The sequence below is a fragment of the Gopherus flavomarginatus genome, chromosome 19 (genome assembly GCF_025201925.1).
Source record: "Gopherus flavomarginatus isolate rGopFla2 chromosome 19, rGopFla2.mat.asm, whole genome shotgun sequence".
In the NCBI taxonomy this organism is placed as follows: Eukaryota; Metazoa; Chordata; order Testudines; family Testudinidae; genus Gopherus; species Gopherus flavomarginatus.
Genome location: NC_066635.1, coordinates 16,486,683 through 16,510,126, shown reverse-complemented (window position 1 = coordinate 16,510,126; position 23,444 = coordinate 16,486,683). Strand labels below are relative to the sequence as shown.

General features: G+C 39.4%; 4 protein-coding genes across 7 annotated transcripts in view; 3 read left to right on the top strand and 1 right to left on the bottom strand.

Moving 5' to 3' along the window:
• The window catches only part of NF1 (neurofibromin 1), a 169,467-nt gene that overhangs the window by 41,585 nt on the left and 104,438 nt on the right, over positions 1 to 23,444 (bottom strand). For all 3 annotated transcript variants that reach the window (XM_050929619.1, XM_050929617.1, XM_050929620.1), the window contains 2 exons: positions 997 to 1,429; positions 393 to 733 (listed from right to left, as the gene is read on the bottom strand). In XM_050929619.1, coding sequence (XP_050785576.1) covers positions 393 to 733; positions 997 to 1,429 — 774 coding nt within the window. The remainder of the gene's footprint in view (positions 1 to 392; positions 734 to 996; positions 1,430 to 23,444) is intronic.
• Positions 2,707 to 7,650, top strand: EVI2A (ecotropic viral integration site 2A). 2 transcript variants are annotated; one of them, XM_050929625.1, is made up of 2 exons: positions 2,707 to 2,893; positions 5,771 to 7,650. In XM_050929625.1, exon 2 carries the CDS (start codon positions 5,784 to 5,786, stop codon positions 6,561 to 6,563), a length of 780 nt encoding a protein of 259 aa, XP_050785582.1. In that variant the 5' UTR covers positions 2,707 to 2,893; positions 5,771 to 5,783; the 3' UTR covers positions 6,564 to 7,650. The 2 variants fall into 2 exon arrangements, with proteins under 2 accessions (XP_050785582.1, XP_050785581.1); XM_050929624.1 differs by having other exon boundaries at positions 2,709 to 2,889.
• EVI2B (ecotropic viral integration site 2B) lies at positions 10,242 to 13,574 on the top strand. The gene is made up of 2 exons (XM_050929623.1): positions 10,242 to 10,775; positions 12,211 to 13,574. The coding sequence occupies exon 2, from the start codon at positions 12,474 to 12,476 to the stop codon at positions 13,419 to 13,421; it is 948 nt and encodes a 315-aa protein (XP_050785580.1). The 5' UTR covers positions 10,242 to 10,775; positions 12,211 to 12,473; the 3' UTR covers positions 13,422 to 13,574.
• On the top strand, positions 17,497 to 20,351 carry OMG (oligodendrocyte myelin glycoprotein). Its single transcript, XM_050929622.1, has 2 exons — positions 17,497 to 17,896; positions 18,654 to 20,351. Exon 2 carries the CDS (start codon positions 18,660 to 18,662, stop codon positions 19,980 to 19,982), a length of 1,323 nt encoding a protein of 440 aa, XP_050785579.1. The 5' UTR covers positions 17,497 to 17,896; positions 18,654 to 18,659; the 3' UTR covers positions 19,983 to 20,351.

Genomic DNA, 23,444 nt, shown 5'->3' with positions numbered 1-23,444 from the left:
GTCTCCTATTGTTTATTCTGCTTTCTAGCAGCAAAACAGTCACTAGTACCCCAACACTGAATTCTAGTTTATGTTTTTAAAAACAAAGCCAGGAGAAAGATGTGAAGAGATTTAGGATTAGCTAAGTAAAGTAAAGTAAAGTAAAGGTTTTTCAGAATAAGAGTTAAGACTTCCAAAACTTTTACAGTTAACCTAGCACAATTTATTTATGCTTCATTTTTCCATGCCGACATTTATCTAGGAGTAACACTGATATTTCCCAAAGAAAGATCAAGGTTGTGGAGCTTAGGTGAAAAAATAATTATGTTTGCTGTAAAACACTTACTAATGGGGAAACCTTAGAAATAAATTAGCACAAATTTTGGTCAAGATAAGGGTTCAGAGATCTCTACCTTAAACTAGGGTCTGAGCTTCCCAGGTTAAGCAATGCTATATTGAGCAGTGTTCCAGGGACATCCTTAGGGCGGATTTTAGTATGCTGTGGGATGGAATCTGGTTGTGAAAGTTCCCATCGAGTCCGTATGTGAATGATGGACTGCACGATGGCTTCGCATTCCTGATGCATGAAGGTGAGTGGTGTGCCTTGGTTGGCAATGGTTAAGGTGAACTGGTTCTCATCAACTAGACATATCTCTTCAATCTCAGAGGCATAGTAAATGTCATTTAGAAACACTGTCTGTCCCAGGACTCTGGTTCGATCTGCTGATGTTACCTGCACAGCGGTAGACCCAACCTTAGAAAGGAAAGAAAAAAGTATCATTTAGTAGCTGTAGCTAAGAATATGAAGAATGAACAAGATCTGTTATCACCACTTTTTAAAGAGGAGGATGAGTAGCTGAAATCTAAACGATGAACAAGTGATATATTTACCAGTGTGATGCATGAACTATACTGGTGATTTCTTCCTAAGACTTAATGACAGTAAAATAGTATGCAGGTCTATAATGCCAAATTATACATAGCAATTCGATAGGAAGGGTGCTAAATGAGACTTACTTTAATAGAAACTTTGGTGTCTTTGTGGGCGAGTTTGAGAGCATTGTGGAATACTTTCAAGTCTTCTTCCAAAGCCAAGGTAGCAGCTGGAAGTTTCTGCTGGTCATGTTCAATGTGTTCTGCCAATTTCCCAGGAGAGTCTATGAAAATAAGTCTTTTGCTGCCTTTCAGGCCTGTCAGAAGCCTCTCATGGTATTTGGTGTATTCTCTTACCCAAGAGTTGCAGTTGTAAATATAAACTGCTGAGACATTTTCATAAGCGAAGCCTGGAAACACTACAAACCACTTGGAAAGGAAGTCTGTTTTAAAACGATTGCTGGGCCCGGCGTGAGTGAGGTCCACTACAATCTCATATGGCTTAGCATAGTATGGCTTCAAAGTTAGAAGAACATGGTATATCAATAAATCACCGTTGATCTGACCTGTTTTGAACCTAAGAAAAACAAGAAAAAACATTTCACATGTTGTTCCATGATTTCTCTTGGTTACAGTAGGGAAAAAAAAGATTTAGCTTGCATGTAATCCTATACCAACTCCAGATATTCCAAAACAATTGCCCTGGAGCTGCAGAGACCATGTAGGCAATAGGCAAATAGCATCCATTACCATTAAGCTTTAGCTCATCCATCGTATTGGAATCAGTTTTAGCATGACAGAGAATTAGAAGGCTGACACTGAGGTTATCCTCTTTCTTTCTGAATGAGTTCCATGGCTACTGTATAGCCATGCAGCCCCAGAAAGAGACAGAGAGGACCTCTATTTAACATTTCAATTGAAGAAAACATGCTGCAGAGCAATGGCACATCAACTGCTTCAAAATTTGTTTACATATAAATAATGCAGTTTAGATTCTCTCTCTACAAAGTAAAGGGCAACATTATCTCAGCAAGGATTCCTCATCAAACGTCAATGTATTCACTTTTCCGCACTTGCAAATTACACCCAAGTTGAAACATAAAAAAGGTAATTTATAATAGTGACGCTGCCCTAATTAAGCATCTTCAGGCACTTCCATTACAAACCCTCTTTTGAAGGGTCTGCAACTCTCACACTGCATTTGCTGTAGGTTGAAACTTGGCATCCGACTGCCTAATCGGATGTAAGAGTGGCCAAATGACTAGTATACATGTGCTTGTTAGATTTTCTGAAAACAACTAAATCTTTCAGCTAATTTAAGGCAGTTTCTGATTTGTTTAGTTTTTAAGTAAAGCTGCTCTGCATCTTGAGAAGGACAGTTTCCTTCCAAAATTAATCCAGAAGATTTTTAACATGGCAGATATAATTTTACTAGGTATCATTAACCCAAATCATAGTCAAACTCCACAGTAGCTTGTGGAAATCTGTGACACTTCTATCTGCCTACAGCATCTCTGTGCTACCATCACCTGGACTCTGCTAGCAAAGACGGAGAGTCTGTAAAGAGAGAATTCACACAAATACATGCAATAGAAACAAAAGTTAAACAATATTGATTGCACTGGAGACATCACTTTTATATAACACATAGAGAAAATAATCTGGTATAAAGATAAACATATATATGGTGCAGCAAATAGAGAGTCTCTGCCCTAAAAACAGATTTTTTTTTCTATTGCACTTCCTGTCATTCTGAGAGCTAATTTGGGCAAGTTAGTGCTTTCTTCTCCCATCTAACATGTCACGGGTAGAGCTGCAGTGGAAAGGAAATGTGTCATCTCTGTGGTTTAGTTTTCTGAGTGAGGAAATACAACTACATATTTTAGTTAGATTCACTTTTTTTTTTAAATCATCTTCTAGTCCATTTGTTTTATACTGCTGGTCTGTTGAATCCCAAGAAATATATCAAGAAACTGCTTTATTAAGTAACAGAATAATCTGAAATTCAACTCTGATTTTGACCACACTTCTGGCAAGGTAGGTCCATATTTGCTTTCTTACACTTTGCTTCTGAGTTTGTTAGAATTTGTAGAAAGTTGTAATGCAAAAAATGTTTTCACAAAACATCACACAATTCACTACAATGCCCATGTCTGACAACTGCGATCAAGAAGTGAAATACTATCTTTTCCCACCCAGCCAACTTAGCTTGAATACAGGAAACTTACCAAAAATACAGATGTTATACTATGTTAAAGGGTATTCATATTTCAGAGTCTGAAGCAAGCATTAAGAGTGTCAGTCACTAGTTAGTCCCGTTGTGCCTATGTACTGTAGATCGTACTATATACTGACAGAGGATCCTATCTATATCTAAGCACAAAGGGGTATATTAAAGAGAAAGACAACCTTTAATTATCAACTCCTTTGCTTTTGTTACTTTACATAAAACCATTAACATTTTGTCAACAACGTTTGTTTATTTTTAGCAGTACATTTGGTCAGAAACACTACAATTAACAGTGGGCTCATTGTACTGTCAGTGGAAGTATGCAGAAGCACTGTTGCAATTGTGTAATGGAAACATTAGGTGTTTGAGATACTTCCATTTAACAAATGGAACTGTACAGGGCAGATCCATCTCAAATGGCTAAAAACATCTAAAAAAGGGTAGGCCATTCAATTAGGGAATAATTTACATGTTTTACTTCAGCTTTCTCCTTCTATTTTTTTGCCACGTTACAAGGCATCTTTTACAAACAATCTGAACCATTTTGAGATAAAAATCTTACCCCACCTGCATCTTATATGACAAGCTAGTTTTCTGCTCAGTTTGAAAAGGAGGAAGTCCTTACCTCAGAACTAAGTCTAATTTTAAGCTTAAATATGAACTGCAGAGAGAAAAACATTTGTGCCCTTCACTACTTCTTTATGATGTATGAAGCCAGACTCAATCTTTTTTTTTCTTTCCACAGTAGACATACCAGGAATATTAAGTCCTCACTTTCTCTGCTTTCTGGAGGACCCTGGCATGTCTAAAGGACATTACTATTCAGCTTTTACAAAGATGTCAAAATCCTTTAGCAAGTTTACTTTTCTATATATTTGTGATTCAATGTATTAGGTACTATTGTAGTTATGTTACAACTTTTGACTATGATTGAAAGTAAATAGATCTTTTCTACGATGCTTTGTGTGGAAGAAAAAGGTATTTTGTTTAGAAGAATAATCTTTAAAGCAGTAGTTTAAATACTTAGTGGTTCCACTAATTAGGTGCCTGGATCTTGGAAAAGACATACATGTAAGGTGGGGCGGTGGCCTTGGTGGGAATAGGGGGTAAGTGGGATGGGGCAGTGGGGTGAGAAGGGGGGAGGGGGAATTTGGGACATGCAGGGCTGCAGTGGCCAGAGAAAGAGGTGACTTTCCTCCGCTCCAGGGCTGCAACTGCCGGGAAGAGACCCCCCTCCTTCCCAACCCCAGCTTGGGGGCTGCCACAGCAGGCGGGAAAGGGAATATCCATTGCATTAGAAAGGTTACACCACTGATATTAATATATGAGTTGTGTGCTTTTATTTGTAGAACAAAAAAAGTTAATTTTTTTTTTAATATAGCCCTTTATCAAAAAGTGCTTTACAATAGTTAGCTAACAGTACAAACACCACCTGGAAAGATCAATAAGTGGTCCAACGAGACCCTCAGCAATTTTCAAGTGGTCAGTGAAAAAAGTTTGAGAACCACTGGCTTAGCTTGTTTTCTCCTGTATTTCTAAAAGCAGAAGTGATTGATTCAAAGGTGCAACTTTGTCAGCTTTAAATAGAAGGAGCTATGACAGTAGTCACTCATTTGCACACACAGAACCATAGAAGATTAGGGTTAGAAGAAAACTCAGGAGATCATTAGTCCAATCCTCTGCTCAAAGCAGGACCAACCCCAACTAAATCATCCCAGCCAGGGCTTTGTCAAGCCGGGCCTTAAAAATCTCTAAGGAGGAGATTCCACCACCTCCCTTGGTAACCCATTCCAGTGCTTCACCGTTCTCCTACTGAAATAGTATTTCCTAATATCCAATCTAGACCGCTCCCACTGCAACCTGAGACCATTGCTCCTTGTTCTGTCATCTGCCACCACTGAGAACCGTCTAAATCAGGGGTAGGCAACCTATGGCACGTGTGCCAAAGGCAGCACACAAGCTGATTTTCAGCGGCACTCACACTGCCCAGGTCCTGGCCACCGGTCCAGGGGGGCTCTGCATTTTAATTTAATTTTAAAAGCAGTGTCTTAATTTTAAAAACCTTATTTATTTTACATACAACAGTAGTTTAGTTGTACATTATAGACTTATAAAAGGAGACCTTCTAAAAATGTTAAAATGTATTACCGGCACGCGGAACCTTAAATTAGAATGAATAAATGAAGACTCGGCACACTACTTCTGAAAGGTTGCCGACCCTTGGTCTAGATCCATCCTCTTTGGAACCCCCCTTCAGGTAGTTGAAGGCTGCTATCAAATCCTCCACCCTCACCCCACTCTTCTCTTCTGCATACTAAACAAGCCCAGTTCCCTCAGTCTCTCCTCGTAAGTCATGTGCCCCAGCCCATGAAACATCACTCAGTAATTTGAAATGTCCTTCCCCCCCGAACTTTTCTTCAATTTTTTTTCCCCGTAAGTCTAACTCTGTAGAAATCTGTTCAATAATACTGAAGACCAAACACAGAACACCTACTCTTTTGAAATTTAAGAAGCTACACTCTTTATAACATGCCCAAAATACATGAAGTCAAGTTACTGCAAAGAGAGAGTTGTCTAACTATAGATATAGCATCTGCCTAACATTTCAACAGAGCTCCAATTCAAACCTTCAGCAACAATACAGGAAAACATTTACTAAGCTAATACTCTATTTTTATATTTTTACAGGTAACTACCTGATATGAACATGTCAGTGACAAGGCACTGTAACTCACATTTTGCTTTCATTGTTGCGACCATCTTTTCATTGTGCTTGCAGATCGGAGCGAACCACACTGACCATCCCTGGGCTACAAATAAGAGCTATTTGAGTACCATTACCCAAAACATAAGTGAAAACCAGAGTACCACTGAAGCCAGTACCAATCTTACAACGCAAGACGCACATTACAATGACACTTCAGTGACTGCTTTTGAAATGCAGACAGCCGCCTTTCAGTCATCAACATTTGGTCAGGAACCTTCAACATCTTCCCCTGGTTTTAATCTTACTTCTGCAGTTCAAGACCCTTTGACCACCACCAAGCCCCACATTACAACCAAGACTGAAAATTGTGAAGAAAAGAATAAATCTCTGATACTCATTTGTTTCATTATAATAGCAGTGCTGCTTCTTGCTTGCACATTTCTATTTCTGTCAACTGTGGTAATGGCAAATAAGATATCGTATCTCAAAAGAGCTAAACAAGGCAAGCGCATGCCCAGGAGTAACGGTGATTTTCTGGTTACTAGCAGTTTATGGCCAACTGGATCAGATACATGGCAGAAGAAGTCTAAAGAGCTAACAGGGACTGACTTGATGATGCAAGACCTGATATCAGAGACAGCTATCACAGCTCAAAAGAAAAATGCAGTTGAAACAACTGAGAAACTCACTAGTGGAAGAGCTAATCATCAGAATAAAGAAGAAGCATCAAAACCATGTGACAGCATCATAACCAATTTTATAGTTGAGATTTAAGTAACGCTCCGATTCCTAACAGAGACAACATTGCAGCCTTGAAGTAACATCTTAGTGCCACAGGAGAACCAGGTTCACATCCTGGATTTGGTTTTCCACTGCATAACAATGGGAACTCTATGCAGTGGCACACAGCTCCATAGGAAGGAGCACCCCAACTTGTGCGTGATCAACCTTTCAGTCATTTAAAACAGTATCCTGCATTATTTTAAAGGGAGACCTGTCCATTACTGCTTTGAAAGAAATTGGTGGGCAATGGAGCTGAGTGGGGATAAAGCAACAAACCTTTAGGATATTAGGGCTGCAAAAGGAACCCCACAAAGGTCATAGGGAGGGACCCCATTAGCCTTGTAGGTACAGAATCTGCAAAGTACTATTTATGGGTGTACGATTACTTTTTTATTTTAAATGAAGCTCATTTCTCTCTGATGTAATCAGTGACCCACAAACTAGTAGGCTGGAAGACCACTGAGATATTGCAAACAGAATTCTCAAGAGCTCCTAAGCACATTTTTGTACATCAGAGGTTCTCAAATTGTGGTCTGTTGAACACTGAAGGTATGCTGAGAGCTGGATGATCACAGTGCTATCTCCTCCTCGTTGCCATCTGCTAAATTATATTAAGAAACCGTTATAAATAACTAACAAGTAGGAAACTGCTGTAGTTGTTAGAGAGATGTTGCATGATGACAAATGGGAGGAGAGGGCCATGAATGGGGAAGTGTTCCCTCAGACTGACTCTACACTAAAATGTGCTCTGGATTGTGAAGAAATTTGAGCACCCATATAGTACATGTTGTGTGAATCAATGTCTAAAAAACGAGTATTTTCAGTTACTTGTGCTGGCATTTGTTTGGTTGCAACTAACTTTAAAGCAAATATACTGTACAGCCAAGATACGATTTCTGGTCTTGTTCTTGGCCATAACACAAGCCTATCTTGCCTTTGAACTAATTTAAAGTCAACTGTATTTGCTGAGCTTTAAGTTTATGCAAAAATATATAAAATTTGTTTTACATTTAACAGGGTTGGAGTAAAACTCTCACTTGGTAACACCAATAAAAACGTACAATAGATTTTGAAACAATCTGACTCATTCATAATTATAGTATATAATAGATTGGGGTTTCTATTGTAATGAAAGCTTCTAGAATATTAATTCTCCAAAATGTTTACTAAGGGAAAAATTAAAATGCCTCACTGGAGAGTGAAAAAGAAAGGCACTTGAGTAGTTTTGTTTTTTTTTGTGGATTTGCTCGTTTATAAGAGCCAAGATGAAATTTTACTATTTTAATGCAATGAAACCTGCACCACGGACCACCTACCAAGAACTACTCTAACATAAGACCATTGCTACGAAGCGTCCCTAAAGATTTCTTTGAGAACCACTTCAACTTTTAGCTCCTCTAAGCTGGTCTTTTGAATGGATGTTTGTAACAGGTTTCACTATACTAAATATTCACTACCCTGAGGAAACTGGAAAGGCTTCTTGTCTGTGCACATTATTTCTATACCTAAGCACAGATGAACTGTTTCACAGATAAGTCACTTAATTCTTGGGATCTTGAAAAACCAAACTAGCAAATTTCAACGTTTTCCTTGTTCTTCTGCATATTAAGCTACAACAGTCTACAATTGTGTTAACAGGGCACTTCGGCTTGTAAAATGGAAGTCAGTCACTGGGCACAATAATGCAACATTTGTATATATCAAATTACTCATCATTTCACTAATCATAATTGCATACAGATAGGTGATAAAACATTTAAGTCACACCTCTTCGAAATATGTGCTTCCAACTGATTAATATTTGTATTGCCACAAAGGGAAGAGATATTGCTAAGGAAAAATTTCCTCCTTCCAGACATATGGATGGATATATAGCAATTAAACATCTGTACTGGGATGGGACGTAGAGGCCTCACACAGGTTACTAAGCCATTGTGCTAAGCACTGAAGAAACACAGCAAATAATTGTCCCTTCCCCAGACAGCTTGGAATCAAAATACCTGTAATGTTAGGTCGGACACACACTAAAGTAGTTAGAAAAACCATGAGGATTTCCTGGGTGGCACAGTGATTCATGTACATTAGCAGATTGCGTACAGGTACGTTATATTTTTCCTACGTGTTTAAAACAAAAATATGAAGTCTTGCAAAAATCATTTATGAGACAGATATTAAAAGATGACTTCAAGGAGCTACCTAAAAAAGTTATTTTCAACTAAGACAAATTCTCCAGTTCTGAAAATGAACTGATATGCAGGCTTGACCTTTAGTCCAAGAAACAGCGTGTTAACTAGGTCTGTTGAACTGGTCTGGCAAGTGTTAAAAAAATCCACACACTGAGGGCAGCTCCTGAAAACTAATGGTTTGGCCTTTCCAAACTCCCCACACATTTCCTATCTATAACGTATATATTTTGACACAAGAAAGTGTTGATTTTTAAACCTCAGGAAACTACGGACATGTAACCTATTTTATGCACCAAATCGAGCCTCCTTCACTGAAAGTCAACTTATTCCACCAAGGAACCCAACTTGGAATGAATATATATAAACCCTATTACATACACTAATATTTCTACCTGCTGCCTTTGTTCAGCCAGAAGTGAGGGTCAGGGGTGCAAGTCTACAACTACAGACACTGAAGTTTTATGCACTGGAATTGGCTGCTGCTCTTCTGGCTAGGACAGTGGAAAGAGTAGACTGTGGTGCTTCCCTTGGATTCAGGGAATTGAAAGATTTCACTGCTATTTGTTCCCTGGATCCCTTGGGGAGCAAATATCACCTTTGTGTGTTGCCTTATCCCCTCTGCTTCCCCAGACCCACAGCACGTAACTTTCTGTAGGAGTTGTGCAGCAGCAGCAACTCCCACTGTAGTCAGGGTAGTCTTTCCATTGGCTTCTAAGGAGATTGGATCAGGACAACATTACAGCTCCCCGGAGTGCAAAGATGTGGTCCCAGTCCCCTCTATCAGCAGAAAACATGGAGAAAAGCCACCAAAACTGTTCAGCTCCAGCTATAGCAGAACACTGTTTACTATGAGAGTCTCATTTAAAAAGTGATTTTACCATATGCCAGTTCTTTCATACGCATGTAAATGACATATACTGCACATTACTTTTTCAAAGTCCCTTGAGTCAGTGATGTCTAAATTGATATGAAACAAATATTTAAGGAGGAGTTCCCTCCCTGCTCTGCACATAATATATAAAATGCACATACAGTCTAAACTTATTTCTATGATTTGACTATTGTACACCCAAATACAGCACTCCTCTGTACATTTGCTCCTAATCCCCTCTATTTCTGAGAGGTACTTCAACCTCTGTTAATCTACAAGGATATAGTAGCTACTATCCTGCATTTTTTGCAGGATTAATGCACCTGACACTGATCAAAAGGAGCCCTGCGGATTTCACAGAGCACAACGCCTCCCAATTGCAGTCACACAGTGTGGCCTATTTGGAACAGTATCATTGAATGTCGGGGTTGACAGGGACCTCAGGAGGTCATCTAGTCCAACCCCCTGCTCAAAGCAGGACCAATCCCCAGACAGATCTTATCCCCAGATCCCTAAATGGCCCCCTCAAGCACTGAACTCACAACCCTGGGTTTAGCAGGCCAATGCCCACAGGAAAGCTTTTGATGTGTTTTTAGATGCCTTTTAATGCAATTTAAGAAACGAAAATACGGAAGGGAACCAGCATCATGTGATCAGCCAGCTCTCCACATACCACAGAACTTCTGATCTAAATCATCTTTATTTGAGCCTCTTTCAACAGTAATTGTTGCACTTCCAGAAAAGCACAAAGTACAAATAAGATTGTGTTAGCCTCAATCCACTTCTAGTTTATATACAAAATTACCATTGCTCATGTTTTCTCTACAGACACAGGTATATAAACATTAACACTACTAAGCATTATTTTTTACACTTTTTTTAAAAAAAACAACATATTCCAAATTTGGTCTTCAAGTATGCAACTTTTGAACATTAATTCTTAGTCATCACCCTAGTTTTGACACTTCCGGCAGCAAGTGTTGATAAACTTCCTCTTTCTATACAAAAAACTTTCCATGTGAGAACAGCGGACCCTTTTAGAGCTCTTTAATGTGCAACACCCATTCTGACTGCTTTAGTTTTGTAACAGCAAAATGTTAACTTAGTATGTGAAGCCTTTTTAATACAAGAGACATTATTGTACAGGTAAGGAACAGTTTTCATATGCTAAGATTTAACTGCTTTGGCTACCGAGTTGTTGACGTGACATTAAACAACTTGTATTTTGCAACTTGATGGTGTAGAATATTTTGTAATGAATTTATGACTCGTGTACGGTATTCTGTTTTAGAACGTGGTTTTCCTCAATGTGTTATTGTTCTGAAGATATCTCCATGCTGTTAAAATACTGCTATTAGAACCAATAATTCTCAAAACCAAGTTCAAAGTCTAATCAATAGTTAATTTTAGATAACATAAAAATTCACAGGGGAAATTCCAGGTAAACAGCTATGAAATTTTTTAATCGGTATCTTACTAAGCTCTGATGAAGTCCACATGTAGAGAAGGAGACCAGAGTAAGCACGAATGAGTGAAATAGTTTTACCTGTTGCAAGTCTAAACATGAATTCAGAATTCTGACATGTTCTCAGAAGTTTTAACTTACTGCCTGGATGTGTTTATACTCTGGTAAACACTAATATGTACATGAAAACACCTGTGTTTTTATTAATTTTATGCATACCGAACTGAGTTCTCAACATTAATTTACCAATAAATGTTCTCTTAGTGCAATTTAAATACGGAAGGTACATCAAAAGAAGCAGGATGAATTGAATATTGAATATGTGCTTTATTAATCTCATCATTTAGACTGATGCTCTGATGTTTGAACTTTAAATGGTAATAGCAAAAAACTCCACTCCATTACTGCAAGTGAATTTACATTAACATTTTAACTCTCACTCCAAAAACCATTATGTATTCAGGAGTCCATTTATAACAGTGATCTACTGTTGAAATTCTAGTTCCATGCCAGTAACTGTAGCAGAAAATCATCATTTTAAACAGATATGCTCCAAGTATTAATTTATAAAGAGAACTGAGAATCCAAGGTAAAGGTTAAAAGTACTGAAAAGAAAGTACATTACATTTAGGGATGTTCTTTTAACTAACAGATGTTAAACAATGCAAAATCACTGTTGTAATGAGCAGTTTAATTTGCACTTAATTTCCTATTTACAAGTGAGGATCTGAACTTTTCAAGGAAGCCTGACAATCCATACAGATCACTATTTCAACCTTTTTTACAGTCTTCTCTCCTAGTCCTTTTTTGGCAACTTGGAAAGAACACTGTGGCTGTTCTCTTTTTAAACAAAACCACACAAGAGGAAATTTAGGATCAATGTCGTCAGAAGTCTCCCTGCTTCTCCTCAAGTCAGTCACAAACCTGAAATTTATTTCAACAGAAGCAGACATGGTGTTGTAAAAGAATAGTAGTTCTGCCATTTACATAGCTTTACATCAATCTTACTGTTGGTAGTCAAAAGCAAGTTACTGAAGATAAACAAGAATTATAAAACAGAAATTATATTATAACTCTGAAGTTTAAGCTAACTATTTTATTCTCTTTTTACTGCAGAAGATAACACGCTGCATGTGATCAGCAGAAGGGAAATGAACACCAACCACATAATCTTAATTTTCTTCTATGGACAATTGTGGAGATAACTTTCTACAGAGATACAGAGGCCTCCAACAAACCTATCGTCAACTATTTTTCTGACATAATCAAGGAGAATATCTGTCAGTCTTGGACAAAAAGGAAATACAGCTCCCAGGTTCCGGTACTAATCAAATGAACTTGCCATCTTACACAAAATTTAAGCACCATCAGCAGCTATCATGACACCTCAGACCACTACAACAGAAGAAAGTGAATCCACCGATGGGAGCTGGATAGCTGCACTGTTAATCGGCATAATTTTGTCTGGTATGATGATAGTTATTATTATAATTCTTCTGTGGAAATGCTCAAAAAAGCCAGCTCGAGTTGATCCAAACTGGGCAGGTCGCTCTCCATTTGCAGATGGAGACACACCTGATATCTTTGTAGAGAATGCTAAAGAAATGGAGCTGGTCACAAAACGTACCTCAGTTCTCTCTATCTTGCCATGGAAATTTAATAAAAACACTCCCCTGGATGATTCTAAAAGCTCTGAATCAAAAGAAAGGCCTGAGAAGCCATCCAGTTGCATCACAAAGGAGAAGAGCAACTCATCTACCCCTACACTAAAGAGAGACTCTGGCCCATTAGACGCCAACATTTCGGTTTCCTCTTCAAATATTAACATTGGGCCCCCACCTCCTGTTTCAGATGGACCGTGTGATGTATGCGACCCTTCACTCAACCCAATCCTTCTGCCATCTGAGTCACTTGATCTGCCATCTCTACCTGACGAAGTCCAGGAGAATCACTGTCCCGAAATCAGTAAATCCCTTGAATTTCAATCAGAAGCACAGAGCCACTTTCCCCCTCCTCCTGACTTAATCAATCAAGATACACTAAAGGGAGGCTCTGGCCCATTAGCTGCCAATGTTTCGGTTTCCTCTTCAAATATTAACATTGGGCCCCCACCTCCTGTTTCAGATGAACTGAGTTATGTATGTGACCCTCCACTCAACCCAATCCTTCCCCCACCTGAGTCACTTGATCTGCCACCTCCACCTGACTGGCTTAATGAAGGCCAGGAGAATCACTGTCCCGAAATCAGCAAATCCCTTGAATTTCAATCAGAAGCACAGAGCCACTTTCCTCCTCCTCCCGACTTAACCCAGCAAGATGTAAATTAACCATTGCTGCCACCACCAGCATGACCAGACCCTGGATAGATTGAAGGAGCCTGCTTTGCAACATACTTCACATCCTTCTTAAAAGTACTTTGAAACAAATGATTACGTGACAAGTGGAGATAGACAAGAACTATATGAAGTTACAGCTTTTATTAAATATCAGCTTTTTACAAATGGGAACTGCCTACTGATCTGTTTGAAACTAATCACTTCAATACAGGGTATCGACGGTAGCTAAAAGAAAAAAATGGGACTATGTACATAAATGGTGGATTTTAAAAGCTACAGAAACAAACATTTCATATATACAGTTTCAAAATGCAATGAGTCCAGCTTTGTAGAAAGATAGCTTCTAACTTTTATGTTCGCTTTTCCGGGCTGTATAACTTGAATTGACAGTCACTTTAGCAGCACACTTCACATTTAATTTTAATAAAATGTTTGAATACAAAGGCGTCTCGGTGACTTGTACTGAAATTAAAATTCACTAAATTTTCACTTGATTAAACACAAAACCTTTGATCAGAAGCAAAACTCCAATGCCTTAACACACTTACAAATTTATGTTTTCCATATAAATTTAGGTTTATTTACTGTAAACTACCTTGGCACTTCTATAGCACATAAATGAAGTATCTCAAAGCATTCAACAACTAGCCCTCATAACATCCATCCAAAAGAGAGAGGAACCAATGATTTGAAAACTGAACTTATTTCCAATAGGTGTTTAGTTGCCAGCATCTCTTCAGTCTTTTTTAAACTATCAGGGTTTTTTGCAGCCTTGAGGTCTATTACAAAGATTGCCATCTGTAAGAGAATTAACCCTGGAAAAGTTATTTACAGTAAAAACACTGAGACCCTATCAATACTAATTGTGGATCCATCACACTGGACTAATTCAAAAGGAGTCTAGTAGTCTTCTCTCTCTCACCCACTTGAAAGAAAAATTACTAGTGTACGGAGGCTAACTTTTTGCTAGAACAGTAAGAAACGTTACCTTTGATTAACAACTGCGTTCACAAAGAGGAAGAAGCTTTATATTTGTAGCTTAGCAGAGCAGAGCGTGAGGTGATTGTAGGTTTCCTAAAAAAGCTCAGCCAAGGCTAAATACTTATCACTGGGGCACCAGCCTTTTGCAGCGTTTACGCTTATTAAGAAATTTTATAAATGTTAGTTCAGAGAAAATTGATTTAAACTCTATTCAACATTTAAAGATCAAGACATACAAAGAAGGTCTATTCCAGAGGTCGGCAACCGATGGCACACGAGCCAATTTTTAATGGCACGCGGCTGTCTGCTGGGACTCCGAGTGTCATTAAAAATCCTGCCGACGCGGCAAGCTGCGCGGTCCATGGTCCCGCGCCAGAGCGCTGGCCTAGCGCAGCAAGCTGCCAGCCCCTCCCATGCCTTCCCCCAGAGCCCTGTCACCGCCCGCGCAGAGCTCTGGTGGGCTGGGGCTGCGCGCTCCCGCGGGGCAGCGTTTGGCTCCATGGGGAGGCAAAGACGCTCCCCGCTCACCCAGAGCCCTGCTGCTGCGTGCACAGCGCTCTGAGGGGCAGGGCAAAGTAGGGCTGTGCGCCAGGGGGTGGCAGCGGTGGCGGCAGGGCTCTGGATGAGCGAGGAGTCTCATGGTAAGGGGGCTGGCTCCGGGGGCAGTTGGGTAAGGGGTAGGGGCAGTCAAGGGACAGGGAGCAGGATGGGGAGGTGGTATACTGGGTGAGCCACTCAGCCCACTGCCAGTCTGGGGTCCCAGCCACCAGCCCCACACAGCCCACTGCTGGTCTGGGGTTCTGGCTGCCAGACCCTTCCCAGCTGGGGTCCTGGCCGCAGGCCCCCCTCAGCCCACTGCCGGCCTAGGTGAACAGAACCCCAGACCAGCAGCGGCCTGAGTGGGCCGGTGGCATAAGATCAATATTTTAATTTAATTTTAAATGAAGCTTCTTAAACATTTTGAAAACCTTGTTTATTTTACAATACAACACTAGTTTAGTTATAATATATATAGACTTGTAGAGAGAGACCTTCTAAAAAACATTAAAATATATGACCAGCACGCGAAACCTTAAATTAGAGTGAATAAATGAAGACTCGGCACACCACTTCTGAAAGGTTGCCGACCCCTGGTCTATTCAGAGGAGTACAAAGGCCCAGTACTGTGATTATATGTTAACATGTAACAGGAAGATAAAGTGCATCTGGAGTAATTACAAGCAACGGGCAATGTGGTACAAAAAGAGGGGAAGAAGAGAATGAGGAAGTCTATTACTGGTACATAGAAATAAACAGAAAGAATTAGACTTCAGATGGATTTTAAACTGAGAGTAACAAACGTCACTGAGCATAAGTTCTCACAGGAATAGGGTAAGTGTCATATTATTAAAGAGAACCAAATCCTACGATTTTAGCTGGAGTCAAACGGAGTTTTACATGTGAAGATTGCAGAATTAGGACCAGAGTTTGCAAAACAACTTCGTGAAAAGCTCTGAGCATAATATACATTTTTTAGCTGTAACATGCAAGTCTTAATGAAAAGGACGTAATTTACCTTCACAAGAGTTAAATTAATACAACATGCTATGAGCCTCAGAGTTAACTTTCATGTACTTTATCTTTGGACAAAGAATATTGATTGACGAATACATTTACAATGCCATAACCTTCAAGTGAAGTAACAGTTTCTGCAAAGATGAAACTTTGTGGAATTTTATAATGGATCTTGCTCAAGAGAATTCTTCTGTGTGCTATATAGCAAAACTGTATGTGGCAGAACATAAAACTTATTTATATGTAAGCAGATCAGGAGAATACATTTGCAATCATTTTAAAGATCAAAGAATCTGAACCAAGAAACTGAAATCCTAATAGGACTTAGCATGAAAAGTCCATATTTACGATTAATCAAAAAGACTCAAAATATAAGCAGCCTGTATTACGAATCCAGATTTTCCATAAAGTGGATTCTTTGAAGATTTTAGGAAGAAATTATACAACATTTAAATAAAAGCTGCTTTAGTTTGAAAAAATACATTAGTCAAAGAAGGGAGTCCATTCTTTAAAAAGTAGCTCTACTCTGAAAAGGGGGTTCCTGTAAAATATGGTGCCTTGGGATTCCAAGTTTATTGTCCCATAATAATTTAAAATATGTAATTCACTCAATTTAAAAGTAAAGATTTTTTTCTAACTGCCAGCTCTGAAAACTCAAGCTGAAATTCAATTCAACTGTATTCTGTTTCATGGATCAACGTTGGCAATAAAGCTTCTGCTGGCCAAGTTGCACATTAAGTTCCACTTGAGCAGCTCTTTTAAGAGTAATGGGATAGCAGAACATGACCCTCTATTTGGATCTTAATTAACTATTTTGATGAGAATATATGATCCAGAATAGAATTTAGCACATTGAATATTTAGTTTCATAGGAATAAATTGCCAGATGCTGAAACCAGCTGTCCATAATATTTTGGCAAAGAAGGAAACAGTTTATAATTCTAAGATTGTAAGCTCTTTGGAGCAGGGCATGTGCATCTGTATGTGCTGCACAGAGCATATTGCTAGCACATAATAGAAAAATAGATAAACGACCGCAAAGCATTTTTAAAAAATTGTCATTGACAATTAAAACATTAAGTTTTATATCTACATTTTGTTCACTGACAGAGGAAAAGCTAAGATAAAAATAGCTACATAAGATGCCAGAAACACTGTCAGAAGGAAAAGTTATTAAAATTAAGGATTTTAAATGCATGTATTATATAATGAAATTCAAAACGAATAGCATAAAGCTGTACATTGATTATTATGTTGATTGTTTGAGGGAAATTTAAATAAAGTCTCACTGAGGCTATTTGTAAAAATGCCAAACAGAACTATACTGTACATGATAGAATACACTGACAATCTCATTTTAGCAGTTGAAAATTAAATTTTATATATGCTTCCAACTTGAAAGTATTAAAGACTTGGGCAGTATAGTTCAAGAAGGCTGAAGCAGAGGAAGCAAGAGTTTATTTGTAAAGACACTATTACAAAAATGTAGATTAAAACGAAGGTACCAAGAACACAGCAGATATGAACAGCAGTTGTAAATAGGCTTTTAGGGGGAAATCAGGAATTAAGCAAAACTGAGCTATAGAAATTCTACTGGCTGTTTTGAGTAGTCAAACTAACAGGTTTTATTTTGATGGAGCCACATCTTGAAAAACATGCATGTAGAGAAGTTTAGCAACTCAATTAAAAACCTATTTTGTTGAGCATGCACCCCTTGCAATAAATTTGAGTCAGCACCTACAACCGCTCTGCAGTCCTCCGATGTAGTGCTGATCAGGTGGTTGCAGAGCCCCTGCTAACAGCAATATGATGCAGCTGGAGAGGAAAGCACAATCCACAGAGAGGAACTGTAGCTACTCTCCAGAACAAGGCGACCTTTAAGCATAAATCTTTCAGAGAAATGATGCACTGATGCTGCAGAAGGGACTGTGGTAAGTGTGGGGTTTTTTGGTTTGTTTTCATTGCAAAAACCTACTGCAAAATTAAAGATACGGAAATAAGACTGAAAATACTGGTCTAACAATTGCATGCACCAGAAATTTGCTGCAGTGACAGTCAGATTTCATTCTAACATTAATTCAGGTTTCAAATATACATGTTGGCTAGCTTTAAAGGGGAACAAAGTTATATAAAGGAAGAACATTACTAATGTCTATTTTGGAATAGAGATGTGGAATCCGGATTTCAGGTTTCAAATGAGTTTGTAACAAATTATCTAGAGGAACTTCAACAAATTTCATTAGGACAAATACAGTGGCGTGTGTGTGTGTGATTGCTACATTACTGCAGAGATTTTTAAGGCAGATCCATTTGACAGCCATTTTTTCATCCATCTGTGTAAAAGAACACATTATTCCTAAAATAATACAGGCTTGAAATCACTAAAACACAAAGCAGACATTGTATAACATTTGGAATAGACTTGCATTTTAGAAAGAGAGCCCTCAGTTGAGCTCAAGGGGGAAAGGGAGATGAAAAAATGAGTCTCATTCTGCCAGACACATGCCTGTAAATGGAGGGATGTTTTGTAAACAGTTATAAAAAGGACTATACCACAAAGGGTATTTTTAGAATTTTTTTTTTTACTCAATTTCTCCAGCAAGCCGTCAGTGCAAAGATGACTCTTACAAATGCATTAAGTATATTATCTATATTATAAGGGTGTCACTTTGGTATATTTAATTTCAGGCAACAATGGAATACCAGATACCGAAAAAACGTCTTTGTCTACTGGTCTTTCTGATTTTTATTCCCACTGTTCTGTGCATTTGTCCTTCTAAGTGTACGTGCTCAGGAAACAACAGAAACGTGGACTGTTCCGGCAGAAACTTGACTACACTGCCACAGGAACTTCAAGACAACATTACATACTTAAATTTGTCTTTTAATCACTTTGTTGATCTTGATCATCAGCTGACCCGGTTCACCAATTTGAGGACCCTCGATATTTCAAATAATTGGCTCAAGAACATTCCTGCTTATCTGCCCAAGTCTCTATGGGAAATATATGCCACGGGTAACAATATTAAAGTTCTTCAGAAACTTGATACAGCTTACCAGTGGAATCTTAAAGTGCTTGACGTTTCCAGGAATATGGTAGAAAGAGCGGTACTTATCAACAATACATTGAGCAGCCTCAAGTTTCTCAATCTCAGTAGCAACAAACTTTGGACAGTTCCAACCAATATGCCCTACAACATAGAGACGGTGGATCTATCAAACAACTTCTTAACACAAATACTTCCAGGAACACTGGTGAGGCTGCTACACCTTACAAATATTTATCTGCACAACAACAAATTCACGTATATTCCTGACAAAGCTTTTGACCGGCTCTTTCAACTACAAGTCATAACACTTTTTAACAACCCATGGTCATGCAACGATAAGCAAAATATCCCTTACTTGCTTAAGTGGGTGAAGGAAACAGCAGCCATTGTGATAGGGTCTCCATGCCTCAATCAAACTATGTCTTGGACTAATGCCACACCACTTTTGTCTGCTCCCACAGTTACAGACACTAACCTCACAGGTAAAGGAACAAAGGCAGCAGAAACAAATGGCTCTCCAATGGCAACTGACTCAATCCAAGTGACAAAAATACGTGAACAATTTCGAGCAAATGAAGTTACATTAAGTGCTACCTTAAGCCAAACTGTATTATTTACAAGCACAGATAGACCATTACTCCTCTATCCAGAAGTTTCGACTACTCAAAAAATTAGTTCGCATGAAGCAGCAGCCACACACACTATCTACATTAAAAATTCAACTGATATGAACTCAAGCATGATGAGTTCAACAGGATCATCCACTACTCCCATGACCCTAAGTATTACCAGCAGAATGCTAACAAACTACTCTAAAATGCCTCCACAAAGCACAACTGTTACCTTAAGGAAAGAGGAGTCCACCACAAATATTTTTAACACTCACGCGCCCTCCAAAGCAAGCATTTCCGAGATGTATTCATTCTATGTTGTAATGCTTAACGTAGTGGTAATTCTGATTGGCTAAGGGCTTGCATTTTCTTCTGAAAATTAACACATTTACTCCAGTGAGAACTAGCTGGAGGAAAACCATCCAAGTCTAAGAGTGAATCAAATACAAGAAATTCAGTTTTGAAATTGACTCTGCTCTAAAGAAAGTAACCATTCTAACAGAAAAAAGTGCACAATTAATGTCTTGATACTAAGCTGCTACTTATTTTAATGTCGTACTGAGTAAAACTAACCTATCAAATGCTTTGTTTTTATGAAATGTGCTTATTTTGTAATTACATTTTTAATTTTCCTTGCACAAAAATAAAACATCGGAATTTTATGTACTGGTTTTATGTATGTTTTGTCATTAAACATCCAGAAAAAATAAAAGGCCTGTAACAGATCTGCTTTTTCTTGCTTGATTTGCCAATCAGTGATTCTTGTAATACAGCTGTGCTGATTCTCTAAGTTAAAGTGAAATGCAAAGGAGGGTGAGGGGGAATAAAGTAAACTAAACCTGTTTCACTAAGCAAAAGTTATTATTTGTGGAAATATGGTTGGCATGTATATGTCTGTTTACTTCAAAAATATGAAAGACATTTTAATATGAATGAAGAGCCACAGTTTTAAATGCAGGAATTAAAAATAAAATTATTTTGGTATTTACTGGATTGGGGAAAAAAACAAGGATGGCAGCATGGTCTAGTTGTTTAGAAGGAGAAGTGAGTGTTGAAGGAATGGTTTCTCTTCCTGGCTCTCTCTCTGGGCAAGTCACTTCACCTCTGTGCCTTCAATTCCCCAGACTGTAAAACGGGGATAATACAAACCTACTATGACATTCTTGGATAACAAGCACAATAAATAAAGTGATTGCTAAATGTAATTTGTTTACATTTATTTCAAGCACATCTCTAGCAAACTAAAGCCATTTACTCCATTACACTTAAAGGAAAATCATTACATGAGTGGGTCATGATGTACCTTCATACTCATTTTGATCTGCAAAATGGACTGCAAGCAAATTTACCTATGCAAGATTACACAGCATGTGTCAATTACAGTAATTATCTGATGCTCAACTAATTAAATAGTAGAATGTACTTATTTGTCATTGAGACAAACCCTTGCGTTTTGAGAGCCATCAAGGCCAAGGCGGCATGAAATTTAAGAGGAACTGTCTAATCAATTTTGTCTTATGTGCCCACTTCCCTGTCTCAAGAGGATGAGCTCATAATTTAGCATGAGTATTATATTCTGCACACTACTGAGCAGTTATACTTACACGCATGGTTCCACGTACTCTGCTGCACAGTAGAGCAAAATTGTGCAGCGAAGGTACTTGCTATATGCTATTGAAGGTCTGCAGCAATGCGAAATACAGAGAAACTATTGGAAAAAGTTTTACTGAATTTGTAACTAAGGCTATGATTTTTTCACAGAGGTTGCTGAAGTCACAGAATCCGTGACTTCCAGCAACCTCCGTGAATCCAGCCCCAGAGGCTGGGAGCAGCAGTGTCCCCACGCCAGCTGCAGAGCGCCCTTGCCACCAAGTAGGGTACCCCGCAGCACCCGGCTGCCAGGCGCAGTCCCCCTTCCCACAGAGCTCTGAGTCGCCACAGAGGGGATGGGGAGGGGCAGAGTTCTGAGTGGCCCCATAGCTGCCCAGCCTCTGCAGGCGATGTGGGTACCCTGCAACTCAGCTCCCCATGATGTCATGGATATTAGTAAAAGTCAGGGACAGATCATGAGCTTCCATGAATTCTTCTTTATTGCCTCCGACCTGTCCGTGACTTTTACTAAAAATATCCATGACAAAATCTTAGCTTTATCTATCACGATCACTCAATATTTCAATATTACAAGCCTGTGTTAATGTTTGCCCATACATTTCAGGCAGTTGCTTAATTTCCAGCATGCCACAGGATCCAGCATGAGGGTGCAGCAAAAGCCAGGGGACCCCACTAGAATGTAGTTCAGCCTGCTATACTCACATTTGGCTGGTAGATGAGGGTTACAGAACATTTACAACCCTCCTTTAGCTACCTGGGAAGTGGAAGGAGGCAATGGAGAGAAGCACTGTGGGAATGAAGTTGAAAACGAAAGCCAGGCACTAGGGGATAGGGAGTAGCTGGGAGGGGCTTTCAGAAGCGCTGCAGGAGGCATAGTCCAGTTCCTTGAATTGAGGATACAGTTGGAAGCCACTGGTCTGCAGTGACTTTGTCAGAGAGGCTGGTCAGGGGAACTCCACATCAAGATTGCACACTGAAAACAGAACTGCCTCTGTCTCCTTTGTAGAAGAGGAAGAGGCTGGCAGGAAGCGGAGTTCTATCTGCTGTAAGTGCACATGCTTCAAGCCAGATGCTAAAGCAACAGAGGGCTGCAAATTTTTCATGAATAACCATCTCTGCCTTGGAGCTGCTATCTAACCCCCCCGTTCCCTGTCCCCCTGAACCTCTGCCCTATCCAACCGCCCCCTTTTCTCTGTCCCCTGACTGCCCCCGCTCCTGAGAGCCGCCCCCTGCTCCTTGTCCTCTGACTGCCCCCGGGGACCCCCTGCCCCTTATCCAAGCCCCCGGCCCTGTGGCTGAGGGGGAACAGCAGGTGTGGGGTCCGAGGCTAGCCTCCCAGGCCAAGACCTATGGGGCCAGATGTAGCCTATGGGCTGTAGTTTGCCCACCTCTGCCTTAAGAGCTTACCATGTAACTTCAATGACTGCATAAAAACAGGGCCAACAGAAGCGTCTGACCAACCCTTCCTATCTGCCATTGAGGCTGATGTAACAGATTTATCCACTGGTGTCTATAGGCTTTGACCAAAATTTTACCTCAAGTCTACTCTCACATCATCAGGTGTATTCCACAGGACATTTAATAGATGGCACTGCCAGCAGCACAGTGATCCCAAGCATGCTGATGCATTAGATTAGTACCAATGGGGGAGAAAAAAGAGACACCAACCATCCACCACTTCCTGAATCAGGTATCTCTTGGAAATCTCCCCTTCACATATATTGGTCAAAACCTGCTTAGCTTGTGAGATATGACAGAGGTCACAGAACAAGGCGAGATGACTGGACACACCTCGGCTGCAGTCAGAAGCATTCTCCTAAACTACATAGGCACTAAACTAGGTCAGATTACAAAGGATGAATATAGGCAAACAACACAGGAATGCAGGGGCAAGATTAGAAAGGCAAAGGCACAAAATGAGCTCAAACTAGCTATGGGAATAAAGGGAAACAAGAAGACTTTTTATCAATACATTAGAAGCAAGAGGAAGACCAAGGACAGGGTAGGTCCATTGCTCAGTTAGGAGGGAGAAACAGTAACAGGAAACTTGGAAATGGCAGAGATGCTTAATGACTTCTTTGTTTTGGTCTTCACTGAGAAGTCTGAAGGAATGTCTAACATAGTGAATGCTTATGGGAAGGGGGTAGGTTTAGAAGATAAAATAAAAAAAGAGCAAGTTAAAAATCACTTAGAAAAGTTAGATGCCT

Excerpts from the sequence above, each read along its gene's own strand:
- EVI2A (XM_050929625.1), top strand. The coding sequence starts at position 5,784 with ATGAACATGTCAGTGACAAGGCACTGTAACTCACATTTTGCTTTCATT.
- OMG (XM_050929622.1), top strand. The coding sequence starts at position 18,660 with ATGGAATACCAGATACCGAAAAAACGTCTTTGTCTACTGGTCTTTCTG.
- EVI2B (XM_050929623.1), top strand. The coding sequence starts at position 12,474 with ATGACACCTCAGACCACTACAACAGAAGAAAGTGAATCCACCGATGGG.